The 21,354-nt window shown below is 50.4% G+C and overlaps 1 protein-coding gene across 1 annotated transcript in view; it reads right to left on the bottom strand.

Annotated features, from left to right (window-relative positions):
* CUL2 (cullin 2) overlaps positions 1–21,354 on the bottom strand; it is a 1,882,542-nt gene that overhangs the window by 1,404,971 nt on the left and 456,217 nt on the right. Inside the window, exon 5 of the mRNA XM_069648039.1 lies at positions 15,732–15,826. Coding sequence (XP_069504140.1) covers positions 15,732–15,826 — 95 coding nt within the window. The remainder of the gene's footprint in view (positions 1–15,731; positions 15,827–21,354) is intronic.

The raw sequence follows: 21,354 nt of genomic DNA, 5'->3' as shown, positions 1-21,354 counted from the left end.
TTGTATGAGGGGGTTTACAAGAAAGAGCTTGTAATTCGCTCACCCTTCTAGCAGATGTAAGTGCTATTAATAAAACAGTTTTAAGGGTAAGGAATCTTAACGAACAAGAATGGAGAGGTTCGAAAGGTGTACCCATCAGGAAAGTTAGTACTAAGTTTAAATCCCATAGGGGAACTTGGAATGGTCTTGGGGGATAAACATTGGTTAACCCCTTTAGAAACTGTATTACCAAGGGTAATTTGAAATAGGATGGTTCTTCCGCAGTACGCTTAAAGATGGATAGCGCTGCGAGATAGCCCTTAATGGTGCCAACTTGAAGGCCTGAATTTGCCAAATATAGTAGGAAGGACAAAACCATTGGTGTACTACATGAAAATGGGTCGATATTCTGTTCTCTACACCAGCTGCAAAATCTGTTCCAACGGCAGCGGTATAAAGACTTTGTTGCTGGCCTCCTTGCCGAAAGCAACACCTCCATAACATCATCAGGGAGGTCCCAATCCTTGTACCTCAGCCGTTCAGAAGCCAAGCGTGAAGGTTGAGGGTTTTGATGTCTGGATGGAGAACCTGACCTCCCTTCTGTGAGAGTAGGTTCTCTCTGAGTGGAAGTCGAATTGGAGGGCAGATGGACAAGTCTAGAAGGTCCGGGTACCATGTTCTGCTGGCCCAATCCGGGGCAATTAGGATCATGGTTTGCCGGAATCTTCTCAACCTCCTGATCATTTGAGGAATGACAGGGACCGGTGGGAACGCGTACAGAAGCGGAAACTCCCAGTCCACTATGAACGCGTCTCCCAGAGCTCCTCTCGGAGGAAATTCCCTTGAGCAGAACAGGTCGCATTTCCTGTTTAGGCTGGTGGCGAACAGATCTACCTGAGGGGTTCCCCAAAGGGCGAAGATCTCTTAAAGGACTTCCTGAGCTAGCTCCCACTCGTGGGAGACTGTTCTGCCTGCTCAGAGCGTCCGCTGTCAAGTTCTTCTCTCCGGCTAGGTGAACTGCCGATAGAGAGATTCCTTCTTGGATTGCCCAAAACCAGAGCTGCATCGCCTCTCTGCACAGGGGTAGTGATCCTACGCCTCCTCTTTTGTTGAGGTAATGCATGGCCACCGTGTTGTCCGTCATTATCAGGACGTTCTTCCCTTGTACAGCTGGCAGGAAAGCCTTCAACGCAAGTCTGATGGCTCTCAGCTCTAACAGGTTGATGTGTAGTCTGGACTCCGATGGAGACCAACGACCGCTGATGGTCAAGTCGTTGGCGTGGGCTCCCCACCCCGTGAGTGAGGCATCCGTGACTACTGTTATCTCCGGCCAGGGTTGCCAAAACTGTTCTCCTTTCAGAATATTCTCCTGACAGGCCCACCACTGAAGGTCTCGAGCCACCCTGCCGGGTAACTGAAGAAGATCTGTCATTCTCCCTGAGAATTGTGACCACTGAGTCCTCAGTGCCCACTGGAGGGATCTCATTCTCAGGCGAGCCTCTGGCACAAGGAAAATGCAGGATGCCATGAGGCCTAGCAACCTCAAAAAGTCGAAGGCTGGGAGACGTTGGGCATGCTGGAACTTGGTAACCATCTGTAGAATATCTTGAGCCCTCACCTCTGGTGGCGAGGCTTTTCCCAGGGAAGTATCCAGGATCGCTCCTATGAACTGGAGTCTCTGCGATGGTATCATTTGTGACTTCTTTAAATTGAGGGAGAAGCCCAGTCTGTGAAGGAAGTGGCACACGTGATTTAGCTGGATCTGAGCTTGCTCCGGAGAAACAGCCCTGATCAGCCAATCGTCCAGGTAGGGGTAGACGTGAATCCCTTCCCTCCTTAGACTTGCAGCCACTACCGACATTAACTTGGTGAAGACCCTCGGGGCGGAGGTCAGCCCAAATGGCAGCACTCGAAATTGATAGTGAGAGTTGCCAATTGCGAACCTCAGGTATTTCCTGTGTTTGAGATGGATAGGCACATGGAAATAAGCGTCCTGAAGGTCCAGAGATACCAACCAGTCCTGGAACTGAAGGGCCTGGAGGATCTGAGAAAGAGTGACCATCTTGAATTTGTCTTTTCTGAGGAATTTGTTCAATTCTCGCAAGTCCAAGATGGGTCTCAGTCCTCCGTCTTTCTTCGGAATGAGAAAGTAAGGGGAGTACCAGCCCTTGTTCCTCTCCGCTACAGGTACCGGTTCTATGGCACCTTTCTCTAGCAGGTCCAAAATTTCCTGCAAGAGGAACGGATCTGGAGCTTTCTGAGAGCTGATCCCCGGTGGATGACTCTGAGGTATACGTAGGAAAGGCAGGCAGTAACCTTGGGCGACTGTTTCCAATGCCCAAGCATCTGACGTGATAGCCTGCCATACCGCCAGATGTTGAGTCAACCTGCCTCCTACAGGTGTCCTGTGAGGGGAGTCCTCAGAGTGGTTTTGGGGCGGCTGATGCAGATGCCGATGGTAAAGAGGCACCTGCTGTTGCTGCGGCCTTTGAATATCTACCCCGTCCACCTCGGGTAGTTCTTCTTTGACCCCTTTGAGCCGGTCGTCCTCTACCTCTTCCGAATGCGGAGTAGAAGCGAAAGGACTTGCCCCTCGCAGAGGTTCCTGTGGGACGAAAAGGAGTCTGACGGATTGCAGCTCCTAGGGATTTTGCTGCAGCTTTTGAAGTTTGCAGTTTCTCTAAACTGTCATCCGCCTTTTTCCCGAACAAAGAAGAGCCATCGAATGGCATGTTCAAGAGCCTGGCTTGCACATCTGGGGCAAAACCCGACTTTCTCAACCAAGCGAATCTCCTGGTTGATGTACTTGCCGCCATTGCTCTGCTGATACTGTCAGCCGAATCAATGCCCGTCTGGAGGGATTCGCACATAGCGTCTTTACCGTCCTGTATAATATTCAGGAACGCCTCCCTTTCTTCTCCCTCCGGGATGCAGTCAGCCGCTGTAGAAGCACACTCCCAAAGTGTATGGCTGAACCTAGCAAGGGTGCAAGTAGCATTAACAGACTTTAACGCCATGCTACATGCTGAAAAGACTTTCTTTGCCATAGCATCATATTTTTTATCGTCCCTGTCCTGTGGGACTGTAGGATAAGCCGTCTTGACATCGGTAGAGGATGCTGCTTGTACCACCAGACTTTATGGGGATGGGTGTTTAGACAAAAACTCTGGGTCTGTGGAAGAAACCCTGTACTTTGTAGACAGTTTTTTATTTACTGCTGGTATTACATCTGGGGTTTCCCAGTTTGTCATGATCTTTCTCTGAAGAGCTTTATGAAAGGGCACCACAGGATCCTCTTGTGGGCCTTTGTCAAGAATATCCGTGAGGTCATCTTGTTGGAAAGATTGTGAAGGTGCAGACCACCCCATGAACTCTATAATCCTGGCCATTAAGGCTCTGTAGGGGGTTTCAGCATGCTCCCCCGGGTCTGGCTTAGCAAACTCCACCTCAGGGGAAGTGTCTAACCAACTTGCCTCATGTAAAGAATCATGAAGATCCTTTAATCTGCGCTCTTCAGAGGAAAATTCCTCTCTAACTGGGGTTACAGGTCCCTGTAACTCAAATGTGTCTTGTTCAGACAATTCACCCTCTTCTAAAATGGAGGATATAGTTCTCAATTGTTCTGAACTCATAAAGGGAGTAAATCCCATTTCCAAGGCAGAGGGTGCCGAACTTGTCATTATTGGCCTTGAAAGCGTCGATGTCGTCGACGCCGAAGGCTTCGAGCGTGGCGTCGAAAACAGAGGTGGAGGCCTCAAGGACCTCGACAGAATTGGAATTCTACTCGACAATATCGAAGCCATCGACGTCGAGGGCCTGGGGATAGTCACTGGATGTGTGGAAACCGTGACTTTTCTTGGCGTCGACAATTCCCACAATCTCGACATTTTTTGAAGCCGGATCGAGGAGTAGTCGGTTCCGACGAGGAAGCCATCGAGTACGGATCGAATAACTCGAGGTAAATAGGATTATCTGACTAAGAACTGAGCAACGGTATTCCGAGGCACCGAGTAAGCACGGAAAAACGGAACTGAACAACGGACGCTGCGCGCGGCCTTTATAGGCAGGATGACGTCGAACGTCGATACGCGGCTGTCGAGGGACATCGACTCGAAGGACGTCGACGCACAGCGCCCTCTAGAGAAAAATTTTTCCGAGGCCAGCAGAGCTGGAAGGAGATATCTAAGATGAGGAATACGTCGGAGGACACAATCCCTTCGAAAGAAAGTTCAGTATGGCACATTCACTAAGTGGAACAGTAGGCTGGTCCCAATTAAAGTACTGTAGCTCGATGAGCACGTTTGTTATAGAATGTGGTGGGCTGTGCCAATTCGATGGGAGAGGTTGTGGGTGTGATTAAGAGGACAAGTGGCAATTAGTGTGGGGCACCAGGGATAAATAGTCCTTACTGCCGAGGTGGAGTGGCTAGTTGCGGAGAGTTCAGACCGATAGCACCTTGCAGCTGCAACACGGCAAGACAGGCAAAGACAGGAAGCACCTGGTCCTAAGTGCAGGTCCTTTGTGGGAGGTACCCGGCTTCCGCCTTGCAGTGCTTCGGTGGCCCGGAAGTAGGTGAAGGGAATAAAAAACCACCCAATTGGCTACTGTAGCATTCGTTGCTAGACAGCTTGCAAACAAGATAAACATACAGCAATTAAGGCACCACCATTTTAGGCTGCCTCGTGTAGGTTAGTCAGCCATAATTAAATTATGGGCGAAATAATGCTCGATCTGTAAGTGCGAGCAGGAATGAGCCTGCACAGCTTGTGAGCTACAAGGGCTGAGTGCCTCGGGCAGCTTACCCCAGCGATGAAGAGGGTGTAGGGCGCAGGGTGATGCAGCTTCTCATCTCCGTTGCTTGGTACGTGGTACTGTCTGTTAAGATTAGGACTGTCTTGTAGATTTACTGTGAGTGCCTGAAGTGCTTTGAGGACTGCTAGTAGTTCCAGAAGGTTGATATGTTTCTTGGTCATTGCGTGTGTCCATACCCCGTGAGCAGTGTGATGGAGGAAGTGAGCTCGCCACCCTGTCATTGATGCGTCTGTTGTAAGAGTGGCTTCTATTGCTGGGGTGTGGAAAGGTTTTCCTTTTAACTGATTGTTTTTGAACCAACACTGTAGCAACTGAACAAGAGGTTATGAAACTATCACTAGGTCGTCCCACATACTGCTTGCTTGCAACCACTGTTTCGCTAATCACTCTTGCATTGGACACATGCAGTCTGGTGTGTGGCACTAGGTAGATGCAGGAAGCCAGTTCCCAGCAGGCGTGTTGCCTTTCGTACTGCATGTTTTGGACCCTCTCTTCGGAGGGGAAGACTAGACCTTCTTTTGTCTTGATTAGTGCCCCTAGAAACAGTTTGACTTGGCTGGAAACTAGACTTCACTTATTTTTGTTTATAGAGAAGCCTAATTGGAACAGGTTGATCGTCTGTTGTGTGATTTGCATATACCTTTGAGGCGTGTCTCCGGTAATTAGCCAGTCGTCCCAGTAAAGATACACTGCAATGGCCACCACTGCAAGAACCTTTGTAAACACCCTGGGTGCTGATACAATGTCGAATGGTAACACTTTGAATTGGTATTGCTTGTCTCCCAATTTGAATCTCAGGTTTGTTTTGTGCACTGGTAACAATGAAATATGAAAGTATGCATCTTTCATGTCCAATATTAACATGCAATCCAATCCCCTAGTTTTAGGAATGGGGATGGCTTCCGGCAGCATTGTCCTGAATATTTAAGGCTTGACATACGTGTTTGCAGGGCGCAGGTCCAGCACTGGGCGCATTGTCTGATCTTTCTTTGGAACAAGGAAGTACATTGAATAAATAGCTTGATTTCCCTCCAGGACTGTTGATTTCCTCTTGTATTGTATTAAAGTGTTATGAGGAAATGTTCCTCGCATGACTTGGATGGTGGCGCAGTGTTTCCAGGAACTCTATTGAGTATCCTTTGGCCACTGTGTCGAGTACCCATCAATCTGATGTTATTCCCTCCCATTGCTGGGTGAACAGTTTTATGTGACTCCCGACTGGGGATTCCAGGGGTATGTGGGGGGGGGTGAGACATGAATCCACCCGTCATTTGGCCGCAGGGATGCTGTGCCTCTAGAGGCTGCAACCCTGCCTTGCCCTTTTCCACGCAAAACCCCCTCTGCGGATATTGATATGAGGTAGATTGAGACTGGGGGCTGTAAAAAGAAGAGGTGCTACAGACCCAAACTTTATCTGTTGAAACTTAGTGCACAAAATGCCCAGCGTGTGTTTAATAGTCTTCTTTGTACAAAGTTTTGTTTGAAATCTGCCCCAGTGTTTTGATGGTTTTGTGTTCCTTTTTGGTAGTTTTCAGCTGTTCATTCACAGCTTTCTTGAAAAGGACTGCCTCTTCAATATGCAGATTAATAAGGGTTTCCTGCGTTTCAGGTTTAAAACCCATGTCCCAGAGCCACAAGTGTCTCTTGAGGAGTGTGCCTTGTGTGATAACTGCTCCAGGAGGTGTCAGCAGAGTCTAGGACATTTGAAAGAATATTTTGCGACACCTGCTTGCCCTCTGTGGACACTATCTGTGTGAGACCTGGTAGGCTCAAGCACAGAGTTTAGGCTCTTGATGACCTCATCCCATTGGGATGTTGTAGTTGGTGAATAACAATGTTATTTGCTATTCTGTTCATATAGGCGCCAGAGGTGGTAATAAGCTTGCCCAAGGTATAAAGCCGTTTATACTCCATGTTATTGGGGAGCATCTTAGGTAGAGTGGAGTACCAGCTCTCCTCCTGGTAGTTGTGACCACAAGGGAATCCGGCTTTACATGTCCTCTGATAGAGAGGATTGGATGGTGAAGGTTTTAAAGATTTTTTCCACCCTTGGGTTCACTGACCTAGTGAGCGAAGGCGTGGAAAGAGATCAAGAAAATCTCTTTTTGATGACTAATGGGTTTTTTTCTCATTGAGAATGTCTTAAACACAATCAGTTCCTTCAGGGACTGCTTCCGCTGTTTGTATGCCGAAGGGGTGAACAGCTTTTTAAGCAGGTCATTTATACAGTAGCTGGTCATCTATCGGGGAGGTGTGACTACTCAAATGCTGTGACATCAGTTGGATCGATAATAGTGACATTAGGGTCATCTTCGTCTTGTAATCCATTATTATCATGATCCTGATCGGGGTCATCCTGGTCGACATACTAAATGTAGTGATGCCTGGTCAGATTGGATGTCTCTATGCTGAGAGCCTTGATAGGAATCTATGGATGAGATGATGAGGTTAGGAGCGGGCAACGGAAGACTTGGAGGCCGACTAGGGGTTGACACTGCATATCTACTGTCTTTTGCCGGATAGGGAACTTATGCATGAAATCGACGAAAGACAAAACCTTATTGATGGTTTCTTTGAATCTCTCGAGTCCATGTTCCACTTTTTGGTGCATCAGCCAAAGGGAACACTATTGCGTCAGGAGGAACTACTGGGCATACCCTGGGGTGTTTTGAAGGAAGAGGAGGGTGGACTACTTTATAGTCTTCAGAGGCACCAGGAGTCCGTTTCTTATGGGTATGGACTTCTTACAGTGCTTGTTTGTCGAAAAGCACACCTTGCGCCTTTGAGGATCTTTCGGCATCTCCGCCTGATCTGTCGAAGGAGGTATGTGCACACCTATTGCTGTTATTTTGTCCTTACTGCCTTGTAGTAAGTGTAGTTGTGGAACCACAGCAGGCCTTTTTTCTGAAGTGGATCGGTAGGTCGAGATGCGCCTACTGGCAGTGTGCGACCTGCCTACGACGCTTCAGTCAAGGAGTATCCTTGGGGTATGTGCTTGGGTGTAGATGTGCATGCGTGTGCACTGTCGTCACCAAAGGCTTTTTCCAAAGTGCTCTGCGACCGCCTTTCGAGGTTGGGGACAGGCGCACGGGAGTCTGATGGGTCCTCGACATTTCTTCAGGCTCTGAATCAGAGCCTCCGCTGCCATGGCCTTCCTGATTTGACTCCAAGAGTCCCGCAGGGTTTTTAGACTGCGCCATCATTTTTTCTTCCGCCCACTGCTTTGTTCGGCTCTCTTTAAGGGTTTGGGGTCTAAAGAGCTTGCAAGATGCACAACGGGCCTATAGGTGATCGCACAGAAGGAAGTGGTTGCACACTCTATGGGTGTCTTTACATGGAAACTTAGGATTGCACTTCGGGCAAAATGTTAAACTGAGTGCACTCTATTGTGAAAGGTTGATAAAAAGGCAGCAAGACAAGAACAGTAGAAACTGGGAGTGGAGATAGGCATTCTAGATAGAAAGGATCAGTCCCCCCCACTCTCCTTACTGGTAGGCCGAAGCCAGGTGTAGGCTGAAGCCCGTTGTAGGAACAAACGTCTGTTTCGGTCTCCGCCATTGAGATGAAGCGTTGAACAGTAACCACCAAGTAAAAATAAAGGAGGTATTTAACTCCAAAACAGCTTTGCTACGGGACTCCGCGATAACACAACTATCCGCGACGGCAGGGAAAAAATAATCTGAGGGACTAAACGTGCGGGATTATGGGTACAGTGGACATCACTAGGGATAGAATTACAGACACACCCTAATGACGTCCCTTTTCGAACTTTGAAAACTTCATGTGCAATACTCTGCAGCTACCACTAAATGTCAGCCTATGCAAAGCATGTGCTTCTAAGCAGATCCACAAGCCTCAGAAATGGATATAAATATGATTCAATAAAAACAAAAACACCCAACAGTCAAATGAAAAACCAGGAAAACCAGATTAAATAAATAACAAATGATAAATTACTCACCATAGTGACCAACATACTCTTAGTCCTTAGTCCCCATTCCTCCATACAGCATGGGACGTCCTTTCCTAGGAACATTTTTCACCAGAAAAAAACCTTCTTCCCCTTTAAATTTAGATGCGCACAGGGTTGCGGTCCTGGGAGCATGCGCTGCCATTTCTCCACCCTCCGGCGCCACACCTCAGTCCCAATAGATGCGTCGACAATAGATTAACATTGCCTAATGAGACCAGTTTTATTAGGCGGGACGATGGTGGGACATATGGGGGGAAAGGGGAGTAAGTTAGTCACTACGGTGAGTAACTTATAATTACTCTTACGTCCCGTCACCTTTCCTCCAGACTGCATGGGTGATTACAACAGAGTGTAGCCCCAGGGTGGAAAGGAGACTCTCCTTAAGGAAACAGGTTTTTAAGAACCGCCTGTCCGAAGGCCGAGTCTGCTCTAAAGCCGGCATCCAAACAGTAGTGCTTGCAGAAAGCCGAAGGGGTGGCCCATGTGGCTGCCCTGATTATGACCTGCCGGGGGACATGCCGCTGGAAAGCGATGGCCATTGCCTTGGCTCTGACCGCATGGGCGTGCATGTTGGCCGGCAGAGGCTTATGCTGTCCCTTGTAAGCTTCTTTAATGGCCAAGATCATACAGCGTGCTATGGAGGCCTTTGAGGTTTGATACCCCTGTTTTGATCCGCTGAAGGTGACAAAAAGTGAGTCCGACTTGCGGAAGCACTTGGTCCGGTCTAAGTAGAATTTCAGGGCACGCCTGACATCAAGACAGTGCAGAACTCTGTGCCTCGTCTTTGGGCTCAGCAAAAAACATAGGCAGCACAATTTCTTCGTTCAGATGGAATACGGAAGGCACCTTAGGTAGGAATGCTGGGTGTGTTCGCAGGACTACTTTATCCCTGTGAAACGTAGTATATGGCTCGGAGGCGAACAGCGACTGGATTTCGCCGATAATGCGAGCCGAGGTGAGGCTGACTAACAAGGCCGTCTTAGTGGTGACCATCCAGATGTCTGCAAACGCAAATGATTTGAGCGCCAGGGCACCCAAAACTATGTTGAGGTCCCACACGGGTGCGGCCTCTTGATGGGCGGGTAGACCTGGCGAGTACCGTCAAATGTTTGACAATCAGGTTGGAAGCGGAAAAGATCTCCTCCGACGAGTTTCAGTAAGCCCCAATGGATGCCAGGTAGGTGCGGTAAGTGTCTACCTGCACGCCTGAATGGGCGAGGTGCGCCGAGAAGGAGAGCACATCGTCCAGGATACCTGCAAGTGGGTTGATACACTTAGTCTGCCTAGTGGCAGAACATGGTCCATTTGCTCTTATACTGGGCCCTGGTAGACTTGCTCCTGGTGCCCTGTATGATCTCTAGATTAGCCTGGGAAAGGCTGAGGTGACCTAGCGTGACCTGTTCAGGAAACACGCTGCGAGTGCTAGTTTCTGTGGAGCGGGGTGGATGACCCTACCCCTCTGCTGAGCCAAAAGATGGGCTGGGCCCATCGGAAGGCGAATGGGAGGCCTCTCAGAGAGGCTGAGCAGCTCCAAGAACCATGTCCTGGCTGGCCACCACAGTGCTATTAGAATGATGCTGAGGTGGCGAGACTCCTTGATCTTGCATATCACCCGTGGATCAGCAGTGTGGGTGGTAACACGTGTGCTGTCATTCTGTCCCACCAAATCTGAATGCATCGCCCAAGGAGCCCGGGCCCTGACCCTGCCAGGAGGTGAACAGTTGGCACTTCCTGTTGTCCCAGGAGGCAAAGAGGTCCACCTGGGGGTGTCCCCATTTGTAGAAGGTCTCCTGCAATATTAGGTCGTTCAACTGCCACTCGTCCGCTCCCAATCTGCTGAGCCTGTCTGTCTCCTGGTTGGATTCCCCATGGCAGGTGGACAGCCGTGAGGTAGATGCCTGCCAGTCTGCACAGTGGGCGGGATCTGGTACCTCCCTGCTTTTTGACACAGAACATGCTGGTCGAGTTGTCTGAATGAGGAGGACCTAGCCCTCGTTAACCGGAAGGAAGGCTCTGAGAGCCAGCCAGATGGCCTTCAGTTCCAGTCAATTGATGTGGTACTCCTGCCAGGTCCAGGTGCCATGGATGCAGTGGTTGCCCAGGGTGACCCCCAACCCTCAAGAGAGGAGTCTGTGGTGATGTGACCTGTGGGGTAGATTGACGGAAAGGCTTGCCCATCCGCAGGTTGCAGTCCCTGGACCACCATGTGAGGTGCGGGTGAAGTGACGGAGGAATGTTGATCATCTCTGACTGGGAGCCTCTCTCATGGTTTCAAGATGCTGCAAAGTGCAGCTGTATCCTCCTCATCCGGAGTCTCGTGTGGGGGACAGCCAAGAGCCATGAGACCCACGAGGTGTTTGTACCAACAGGCCGAGGTCACTTCTCTGCTGACCTTCTTGATGGCCGTGATCTTGTCCTCTGCGTAGGTTGCAGCTGCGACTTCTTGAGGTTGAGTGAAAAACAGAGCTTGTGCAGTGTGTTTATAAGAGCGTGGGAAGTCTGGTGCGCCGCTTCCGGAGATGTCACCCTGATGAGCCAGTCGTCCAGGTAGATGTGGTGGGCCTGCGACCTGAGAAGGGTCGCCACTGTATTCATCTGCATGGTAAAGACCCTGGGGCCGAGTTGAGGCCGAAAGGGGGGGCCGAGTTGAGGCCGAAAGGGAGCACCTCGTATTGGAAATGGTAGCCCATGATCCGGAATCGTAGAAAAGAACAATGAGGCTGCCAGCTCGGGACGTGTAGGTATGTGTCCTTCAGATCCAGGGAGCATATCCAGTCTCGCTTGCACAATGTCTCCGCTATCAAAGCTGGCGTAACCATCTTGAATTTTTGTAGAGGCAGGGAGAGGTTGAGGTAGGAAAGATCCAGCACAACTCTTGGGCCCGCATGGTTCTTTTTATGAATGGCAAAAATCCTGGAGTAAAAGCCAAAGCCTCGCTGGGAGGCTGGGACTTCTTCCTCCACTGCCTGGCTCACAACGAGCGATCGGATCTCCCCTTAAATAGTTGCTGTCCCAACCTGTGGGAGTGGAGGGGAAGAGGGAGGAGGTACCCTGTGGATACTACGGAGAGGATCCAGGGGTCCGCAAAATTCTGGTGCCAAAAATATGCATGGAGAGCAAGCCTGCCCCCCACTGGAGATATGTGGAACCGGAGGGGCGTGTCATTTCACTCTGAGGCTGTTGCAAATGGTGGGACGCGAGAAAGCCCTTACTCCCCCCCGCCTTTTTGTTGCTTGCGCCGATGTTGGGTCGGCGAACGGTTAGGCTGCCTGGGACTCCTCTCTTGGAAGCCGCGGAACCCTCCATATGTACGCCCCTTGTCCAAGCGCTGCTCTGACTGGCTGTACGTTTTTGCCGTGGTCTTTGTAAGGATGGATAAAGACTTGGCCATTTGTGCAAGTCCCGCCTTGATTCGTGATTGGCTCTGCGTCGGAAGCTCTGGGAAGGAATCAGCAATTTCCCACCAAAGCCTCTGGTTAACGGCTGCCAGCATGGCATCCGCGTTGGCTTGACGAAGATGCAGGGACGCGTTGGAATACAGCTTCTTCCCGTACGCCTCCAAGATTTTCTCCTCCTGACCTAGCAGCGCTGCAGAGGAAGAGGCAGAAGATGACTGAGGCTTCGAGTATAGTGATGCCGCAGCGATCAACGAACAATGCGGATGAGAGTGGGCCAATAGCAGGAGTGCATCCCCCTCCATCTGCCTGTACTTGGCGGCCAGAAGTCGTTTGACCGTCTGTACCGAGTGGGGCTTGAGCCAGCCCTTCTTGGCCAAGACGACCACGTCCTTCTGCATCGGGATCCCCGTTCTTGCTGTGGGACGCAGCGTGAGGACTTCGGTGAGGACCCCCTCTGCTGGTTGCTCAACCTCGGGCTGAGGAAGGCCCAAGTACTCTGCCAGCCCTGCAAGACGTTCAAGGAATGGCCTTGGCCGACCATGGTGTGTCGGGGTCCTCCTCCTTATCCGTGTCCACCCGAGGGTCTGGTTGGTCCGGCTCCAGTGGAAGGGTGCAGGGAGCCGAAGGCTGGGGTGTGGATACTGGTGCCGGAGGCTGCAGCAGAGGCTGGTACGAAGCCGCCTGCATAATCGGTCTGGGGGCCGGAGCGGGCGGCTGAGGCTGAACAGGGGCCAGGGGTGTCTGTACTGGGGCCTGCAGTGCCAGGCCATTGGCGGGAGCACGTCCCTGATGGCGTCCCCGAGGATGACCCCCATCTGAGGAGATTTCATGAGCCAGAGGAACCTTTAAAAAAAATCTGTCCTCGCAGGCCGGAGTGGTAGGCGATATTGACAGGGTAACGGGCGGCAGGAACCTGCCCTTCGCAAATGAAAGGTAGGCTGTAGGCCACATACTTGGTTGACACCAGTCCCACCTAGACACACATTCCTCCAACTGCTACCTGCCTTGGTGCGGTATCAGGCGGATGTCAGAAATGTCTGGCACAGCGGCTATTTTGTTGAGCTGCCTTCCACGTGGCTGCGTCGTGTTGCTCGGCTCACTGGGCCCCACCCCGCCCAGAACTCTTCAGTGTGGATCATGGGGACTACCCGGTTCCTCAGGCCGGGGGCTAGTAGGCACTTCGCCCTCGGCAGATCTGACGGTAGAACTGCGTATAGGCGCCCCTTCTGACATGTTGCCGGTACTAGGGCGTGGCCTCTCGGATGAAGACCCGGTAAAAGAACCTTCCGGTCCCTCAGCATTGTCACCGGGAGGATCTATTTATCCCTCTGCCTGTCGGCCGGTAGCTGATGTAGCCTCGGTATTTGTGCTGGTACGAGGACCTGAGCGGTCCCTGCCGTGAGGGCGAGTCCTTGGGAAGGAGTCTCCCTTGCGGGGTGCGCTGGAAAAGGGCGGCCCTACCTTGGGCTTGGATCAATGATAGACGAAGTCCTTTAGGTCCTTTGGAGGCGATCTCTGGAAGAGCTCCCTCCACCTGGCTAGTCTGTTCTTCAGAGACCTCGAGGAGAGCGCATCGCACACGGTACAAGTTTGCCAGCAGTGGTCTGGGTCAAGGCAACGCAGGCAGAGACGTGGGTATCTTTAGTTGGAAAGAGACCATTGCAGGATGGACACCTACTGAACCCTGTAGAAGTCGACATGCGACAGGGAAGAGCGTGACGCCTGAGGACCGAGTACCTGAATGATAAAAAGACAAAATAGACAGAAGAGAAGTAGTATATGCGCGTGGAATTACATGGCCGAAGCCAAACCCAGGAGCGCTAGTGAATTCTGCCTGTTCCAGTCGACGTGGAAAAGGGGACGGAGGTGTGGCACCGGAGGGCGGAGTCAGGGCAGCGCATGCACCCAGGGCCACACCCTTAAAGGGGAAGATGTTTTTTTCTGGTGAAAAAGGTTCTGTCTCCCGTCCCTAGGAAGGGACACCCCATGCAGTATGGAGGAAAGGGGACGGGATGTAAGAGTAAATACAGTATGCCGAGTAAGGCCCACAATATCTAAATATAGTATTTCTTTATTTCTTTTTTCCCCTATTGCATCAATAACAACGTAATGGCTTTGCACTATACTTTATCCCATAAAACAAGTATACATTAAAGGAAGTCCAAGTCACAAGTCTTGCAAATCAGGTGTCCTGCTTACTGAATGTCTTCCCTATAACAAAGTCCACCAAATAGGATAAAGTCACATTTGTGGAGCAGACCTGCGGGAGGGTTTTCTCCTCAAGAAGTGCAAATTGTTTTGTGTGAAGAATGGAACACCTTTCCAACTACCTGTGCAAGCTCAGGATGCGGTCTACCACATGCCAATATACCCATGCATCCTGGGAAATCTAGTCCTCAAACGGGAAAAAAGGTAATGTCAGTGTCCCAACTGCAACACTGCCCTGAGACACATGATGCCTACCACCTAACTATCCTGTACATCCCAATGGCAACATGACTGTTTCAGCAAGCAGCCTCTGGGGGAATTTACTGTAATTTCATTGTTTTTATCCCATCGACCGTGTAGCAATAGCTTTCAGATGTTAATGAATGTGGGGATGATGGGGTGGGAGAGTTTGTTTCCATCTATGCAGCGTATATGACGCATTTCCATCTAACTACCTTTGTAAGCTCAGGATGCCTGCATTAGGTTTAGTACATGCAAATATTCCCCATGCATTCTAGGATATGTACTTCAAGAAAATGTATCAGACAAAAAGAAAAGTGGCTTGGAGAGTCTGCTGAAGCTCTGCTCCAGGACACATGTTGGAAGAGGGCACATGTTGGAGACCCCCTAACATGACTTTCCAGTGTCTTACACTGCTAGCAGGATCTTTCCAACAAGTATGAACAGTAACCCTTATGTACGGTTGTATGGTTCTAGTCTAGTTTTTGAATGTACTGTAACAGTAATTCTAATCAGCACACGCTGCAACAATTGCCATGGTACAAGACCTGTTGTTTTAGCAAGCAGCCTCTTGAGAATGGACTGCATTTCCTATACAGTAGGTTAATAGATTTCCAGTATACAAAAGCTCAAAACAAGAAATATATTAATGACAGTATATCTTGTAGAAACAGAAGGAATAGATACAAACAATAACCATTCAATTGGTTATCTCATATCACCCAAAAAGGCAGGGAAGATACCTCCGGTATGTAATGCAGTGTTCACTGAACACATTAAAAGTTACACTGGTGGAGTGGATCAAAAACTGGGACCCAGTTAATTGAGGGGCCATGTAGCTGTAGCGCTCACTAGGTTCAAACCCAGGTCCCCAATCTATGAGCTGTACAAATGTTGCTCTGAAGTACAGTGGTTTGCATGGCACCTTAAAAGTAATTACAGTCCTTCTGGCAAAAGGACAGGGTAAAGACGAGCAGAGGAAAAGTATTATGAACAAGACATCTATAAAGTATGACCAGAAAACAAGCGTTGGTAATCGTACCATAAAAAAAGATGCAGGCTTTACTGCCCACAAAACATCTGGTCAAAAGCATAATACTGGAAATCTGCTTCCACAGTACCTGTACAGACAGTCCATATAGTCTGCTCCCCGACTATATTCTTCCCAATATCTGTGATACATAACCAATACTTGCTCTTCTGAATCCAGTACTCTCTAGGAAATGAATAAAATAAAGAAACACAAACAAGTAATTTAAACAAAAGACAGCAGAATTTACAATAAAGATGCAAATCACCTTTGGGTTGGATAGATGTTCAATGTGTAATCACAGCTTGCTAACTCCCTCTCTCGCACAATTGCAGTCTACAATCTAAAGCTCTTCTCTGCCTCCTCCTCTATGCGCTACCTCTCACTTCCATTCATTCATCCTATTTGCGCTCAACTACTTATCCCCACACCATCAAATCCATCCCCACTTTAATGGGCTCGAGAACTTCCTTAAAAAGAATATGCTTTCGTTTGAAGAGCCTTTGAGTTGTTAGCTAGCATTCCCCCGCCACAGCACCTTCTTCTCCATCGACACACTGCTTACAACAATCCTCTACTATATGTAAATCTACTATACTGTCAATCTTGTTTGTTCCCTGGATTTTATTGTGTCTTGTCAGTGCTCCCCTCTTTCTGTCCCACTACGGTTAATGGCAATACTCATGGGTGACAGCGCAAATTGGAAAATACAGGCATAAATGGTGACCAGCTAACATTGGAAAGGAACAAGTTACTTACCTGTAACTATTGTTCACCAGCATGGGTCTGGCATGGACTAACATGCCCATGAATACTCCCCATCGTTGGGCTGGGAAGCCTTACTAAAAGAAAAAAACATTTTCACTTTCACTTACAAACTGTATTTCTGCTTTAAACCAAATACTGTCCTCTGCTTCATACTGCCCCCATCCAATGACACGCCTCTCCCTAATCCCCTCCACTGGCAGCCATCTTCAGATTTGGTAATCACGTAAAGTGGCAGTATGACCAAGAAGAGCCGCAAAGGGGACGGCTTTGCATATGAATCCATGCTAGACCCATGTTGGAGAACAATATTTACAGGAAAATAATGTATTCCTTCTCCAGCATGGGGACTGGCATGGAGTCAAATGCTCATGAATAACGAATACATAGCAGTACACCATTACACAACCAATGAAGTTGGCAAGGCTCAACAGAAGCAATCAACTCTTACCTTTGGAAGAGACTCCTCTAAAGCAAACCGGTTGCGTAGAACTGTTTGGCCGACTCTGGACTCCTCCTGTCGACGCAGTAGCATTTCGTGAAGATGTGCATGGACCTCCATGTAGCCGCCCTGCAGATGTCCAGCAGGGGCACACCAGACAGGAACGCTGTTGTTCCAGCGATCAATCTGGTGGAGTGGGCTCTCGGACGGCAGGGCTGCGGTCGGTTCGCCAACAGATGACAGTGTGTGATGCAGCCGGAGAGCCACCTTGAGATGGAATCCTTAGGCAAGGCCTTCCCATGGTTCACAGGAGCAAAGTTCACAAACAGTTGCAAGTCTTCCGAAAATCCTTTGTGCGTGTCACGTAGAACTTCAATGTCCAGTGAGTGCAAGGACCTTTCAGCCGGTGATGAAGGCTTTGGGAAAAAAACAGGTTACACCAAAGGCTCGTTGAGGTGGAATTCCGACTGAACTTCTCGGCATAAAAGAGGAGTACGTCTAGAGCACCACCCTTGATTCGTGGAAAGTCAGGTATGGCTGTTTGCAGGATAGGGCCTGGATTTCACTTACCCTCCTGGCAGAGGTGATGGCCAAAAGGAAAGCGGTTTTCCACGGGAGGAACTTGAGAGGGGCCCGATGCATAGGCTCGAAGGGCGCCCCCAAGAACCTTGTCAGCACCACTGCGTTCCCACGCTGGGGAAGGGGCCTTCACCGGCAGGAACGATCAAAACAGTCCCTTGAGGAACTCCTTTACCAGTCAATGAGACCAATGTGAAGATCTTGCTGGAGACCTGGTGTATCTTGATAGAGGCGTGAATCAGTCCGGCCTTGGCCAAGGATAGCAAGTTGGAAGAATCTGCTGGGCCGTGACCCTCAGAGGGGTAATCTTCTGAGACCGGCACCACGTAGCGAGTGTTTACACTTGTGACCGTAGCACTTAAAAGTCGACTAACTCCCTTGAATCCGCAGGCAACTCATACCGTCCAAACTCCAGGGCTGCAGGAGCCAAGGCCTGTGGGTCAACGATCCAGGGTCGCAGGGTCGTGGTGAAGGATTGCGCCTCCTCTGGTGAGAAGATCCGGTACCAATTGAAGCTTGACAGGAGGCGACGTTAATAGGCCGAGAAATTCCGGGTACCAAATCTGCCTCGGCCATGCAGGGCGATGAGTATCATCCTGCATTGGCATTGCCTGGGTGTGTTCATGACTCGTAGCAGGCGAGGCAACAGAGTAAATGGGTACAGAAACAGGCCTTCCCACAGGAAGGAGAACGCATCCCCCAGGCTCCTCGGGTGGTGGAATCGGCTGGCAAACTTCTGGCATTTGGAGTTTGCCGGCGTTGCTAAAAGATCTATATGGGGCCTGCAACACTTGACGTAGATGCAGTCCACCTGAAGCTGCCAAGTTCCCAATTGTGGCAGGAGCGCAGGTCTCTACTGAGGGAGTCTGCAATGGTGTTCTTGACTCCTGCTAGGTGAAGAGGAACATTTCTTGTCCGACGGCCCAGCGCCACAAGTCCTGCGCTTCCTTGGAGAGCGCTGGGGATCGAGTGCCCCAGTTTCCTGATGGAGAATATTGTGGTGGTGTTGTCCATGAAGATCCTCACCACCTTCAGAGACGGAAGGAATGGCTTGAGGGCCCAGAACACTGCCTGTAGCTCCAGGATGTTGATATGGAGAGCCTTCTCCTCCAGCAGCTACAGGCCTCTGGCGTGCAGATGCCCGGTGTGTTCTCCCCAGCCTTCCAGGGAAGTGTCTGTGGTGACAGTCTACTGGTATGAGGGGTTTTGAAACCCTATGCCTCGGGCAATGTTGGAGCAGACGCCTCACCACCTTATCGCCTGACGGAACTCCTCGTCGGGCGGGATCTCGTCCGCGAAGCTTATGGACACCTGTATCCAGCGAGCATCCAGAAAGAGGTTGCATCTGTAACCTGCAGAGCGGGATAAGCTAGATGCAAGACGACATCATGCCGAGCAACAACTTGATGGTTCGGACCATGGCGGTCTTCATCAACACCAGCCGCTGCAACTTCCATTGAACGGCTGCAACCCTCTCCACCAAGGGTGACACCAGGTAGGATACCGTATTGAGTCTGGCTCCCAGGAACAGCACATTCTGCAATGGTGTCAAGCAGGACTTTGGACAGTTGGTGGAGAATTCCAGATCAGTCAGCAGCTGGACGGTCGCCTATGTGTGCGACGGCAAACTCTCGCAAGCGGGCCTGGATGAGCCATGGGTATACGTAAATATCCCATAGATGCAGATGAACCGCCACCGGTGCCAGGCACTTCATGAATACTCTGGGGGCCAACTTCAAGCCAAAAGGTAGGGCCTTGAACTGGTAGTGCTGTCCCCTGCACCACGAAGCATAAAAACATTGTCTCTCTCATGAATGGGAATGTGGAATGGGGATGTGGAAGTAGGCGTCCTCCAGGTCCAGCAACATCAAGCAGTCTTTTTTACGACCCAAAAAGTATCTGGAATAGACTCCAGCACACCGGAGTCGCTGGGGAACTAGCTCCATCCCCCTTTTCGCAGCATGGCCCGCACCTCCTCCAAGAGCCGAGGGATGTGCTGCTCCCGACGGGCCACCAGAGGGATCCGCGGACACTTGCTCTGAAACTTCAGGGTATGTCCTTGGGCAAGAGTATCCACCACCCATCCGTCTGTGGTTAGGTTTTCCCACACGCTGACGAACCCAGTCAGCCAGCCTTCCACCAGGGTGCACAGGTGGGCTCGACTTCCCGGTCAGTTCAGACTTACTTTGGCGCTGCCGTCCTGCCCTGCGGGTGACGCTGTCCTCAGTCACCGTAGGCCTGGGCGCTTGGACCTTCTGGTGGAAATTTGTGTCCTTCATCCAGCCTTGGCGACAAAGAACCCTGTGTGGGCAATGTCCAGCGCCATTGTGATGGCGTGATCAGACACTACCTCGCCTTCCTGGAAAGAGTGGTTGCCTCCATCCTCCTGTCGTCGGGGAGGAACTCCAAAATCGGACCCAGCTTTTACCACAGCTCCCTGTCTTACCTGGCTAGGATCGCCAGTGCATCTGTCGCCTTGATGGTGGACTCCGCGGTGTAAATCACCTTCCTTCCCATGACATCCATCTTCTTCCCCTCGCTGTCTGCAGGAACTGAAGACAAAGAGGATGGGTTAGCCGAAAGTTTTCTCACGGCCGCTGAAACCACTGAATCGGGCGATGGTTGTGACCTCAGGCACTTAGGTGTGGATTCCGGCACCTGGTAGTACTTCTGCAGACTATCCCGTTTGGCTGGAGCCGTGCAAGAGTTCTTCAAGAGGGCCAGGCCCTCCTCCCACACGTCATCCAGAAGGGGCACCGCCATCCGCCATGATGGTCTTCCTTTTGGCCTTGCGCCTCTGGTACAAGAAACTGTTTCTTCGGGCACAAGTTGGAACAGCTGTGAGGCTCTGGCAATCATGAAATGGAACGACCCCACCTCATTAGGTGGGGACGCCGTCCGTCGTCAACGTGGCCGTGTCCGTCCCTGTACCCGTGTCTGCTGAGGGAGAGGGTGCCCGACACGGATGTGGAGGCTGAAATGGGGGCATCGGGTGGTGCTTCCTCCTCTTCGCTGGAGGCTGATCAGTGGCCTGGGGGACCATTGGAACCGGGCCCTGTGACATCCTCTTCTGGATCTCCGACACCAGGGTGTGAAGGGTCGACAGGATAGTGTCAGGGAGAATTCTCATTCTATGGCTAATTTCCCTTACTTATGGAGTCCCCCAGCAGCTTTGCTGGATTTGAAGGGTTTTTTTTTTCTCCTGCTAAGAGTGAGACTCTTTTTCCCACTCTTAGGCATGTTTGCTATGTATGTTCTACGCTATTCTATTGTGTTTAATGCCTATGGGGTTTATCTCACCCTCATAGGAAACATCTTTATCCACATGTGTTACACAGCACCCTCCGTGCAGTGACACGGGGGTGTCGTAGCGACCCCCAAACAGACTTCATACCCTGGGACTGACTACCGTCTCCCAGGGCATTTAAAGTCCACATTGACTTTACTAGTCACTCTTTATGAACAAAACCAGTACAACCCATCTTACTATGGAGGTACTGGAAAGGGTTAATAGTTTTTTCCCTATGTTCATTGTCGAGAGGGTACCGTACAGTCCCTCTCAAAAGTTTATGGCTGGTGGCAGTGGTTACTACCCAAAATATTCGACCGCGAATATTTCCCTTTGGGATTTTCCCATTGTTTGAGGCTACAACATTTACTGACAGCCTCTAACATACTGCCGGTTTATTTTTATATTAACTTTACTATGGTAGGTTTTATTTACCAGAACTTTGATGTAAATTCTTTCTCAGGTCTTTCTCTAAAATCCTAACCCAGGTCGGGGATCCTTTGTTCGTCCTTTTGGCAGGCTTCTGCACAGAAGCCCTCCTCACGGTGCTACTGAGTCTGGGGTGTATCCATTGTGTGGAAGGGGGAGTAGGACCCCTGGACAGGGTTGCCTCGGCAACCCATGTCGCACTCTGCCCCG

This window comes from Ambystoma mexicanum, chromosome 2q, assembly GCF_040938575.1.
Source record: "Ambystoma mexicanum isolate Mex_15411 chromosome 2q, UKY_AmexF1_1, whole genome shotgun sequence".
NCBI classification, from domain to species: Eukaryota; Metazoa; Chordata; class Amphibia; order Caudata; family Ambystomatidae; genus Ambystoma; species Ambystoma mexicanum.
The sequence above is the reverse complement of the archived record's forward strand: the minus strand, read 5'-3'. Positions and strand labels throughout refer to the sequence as shown.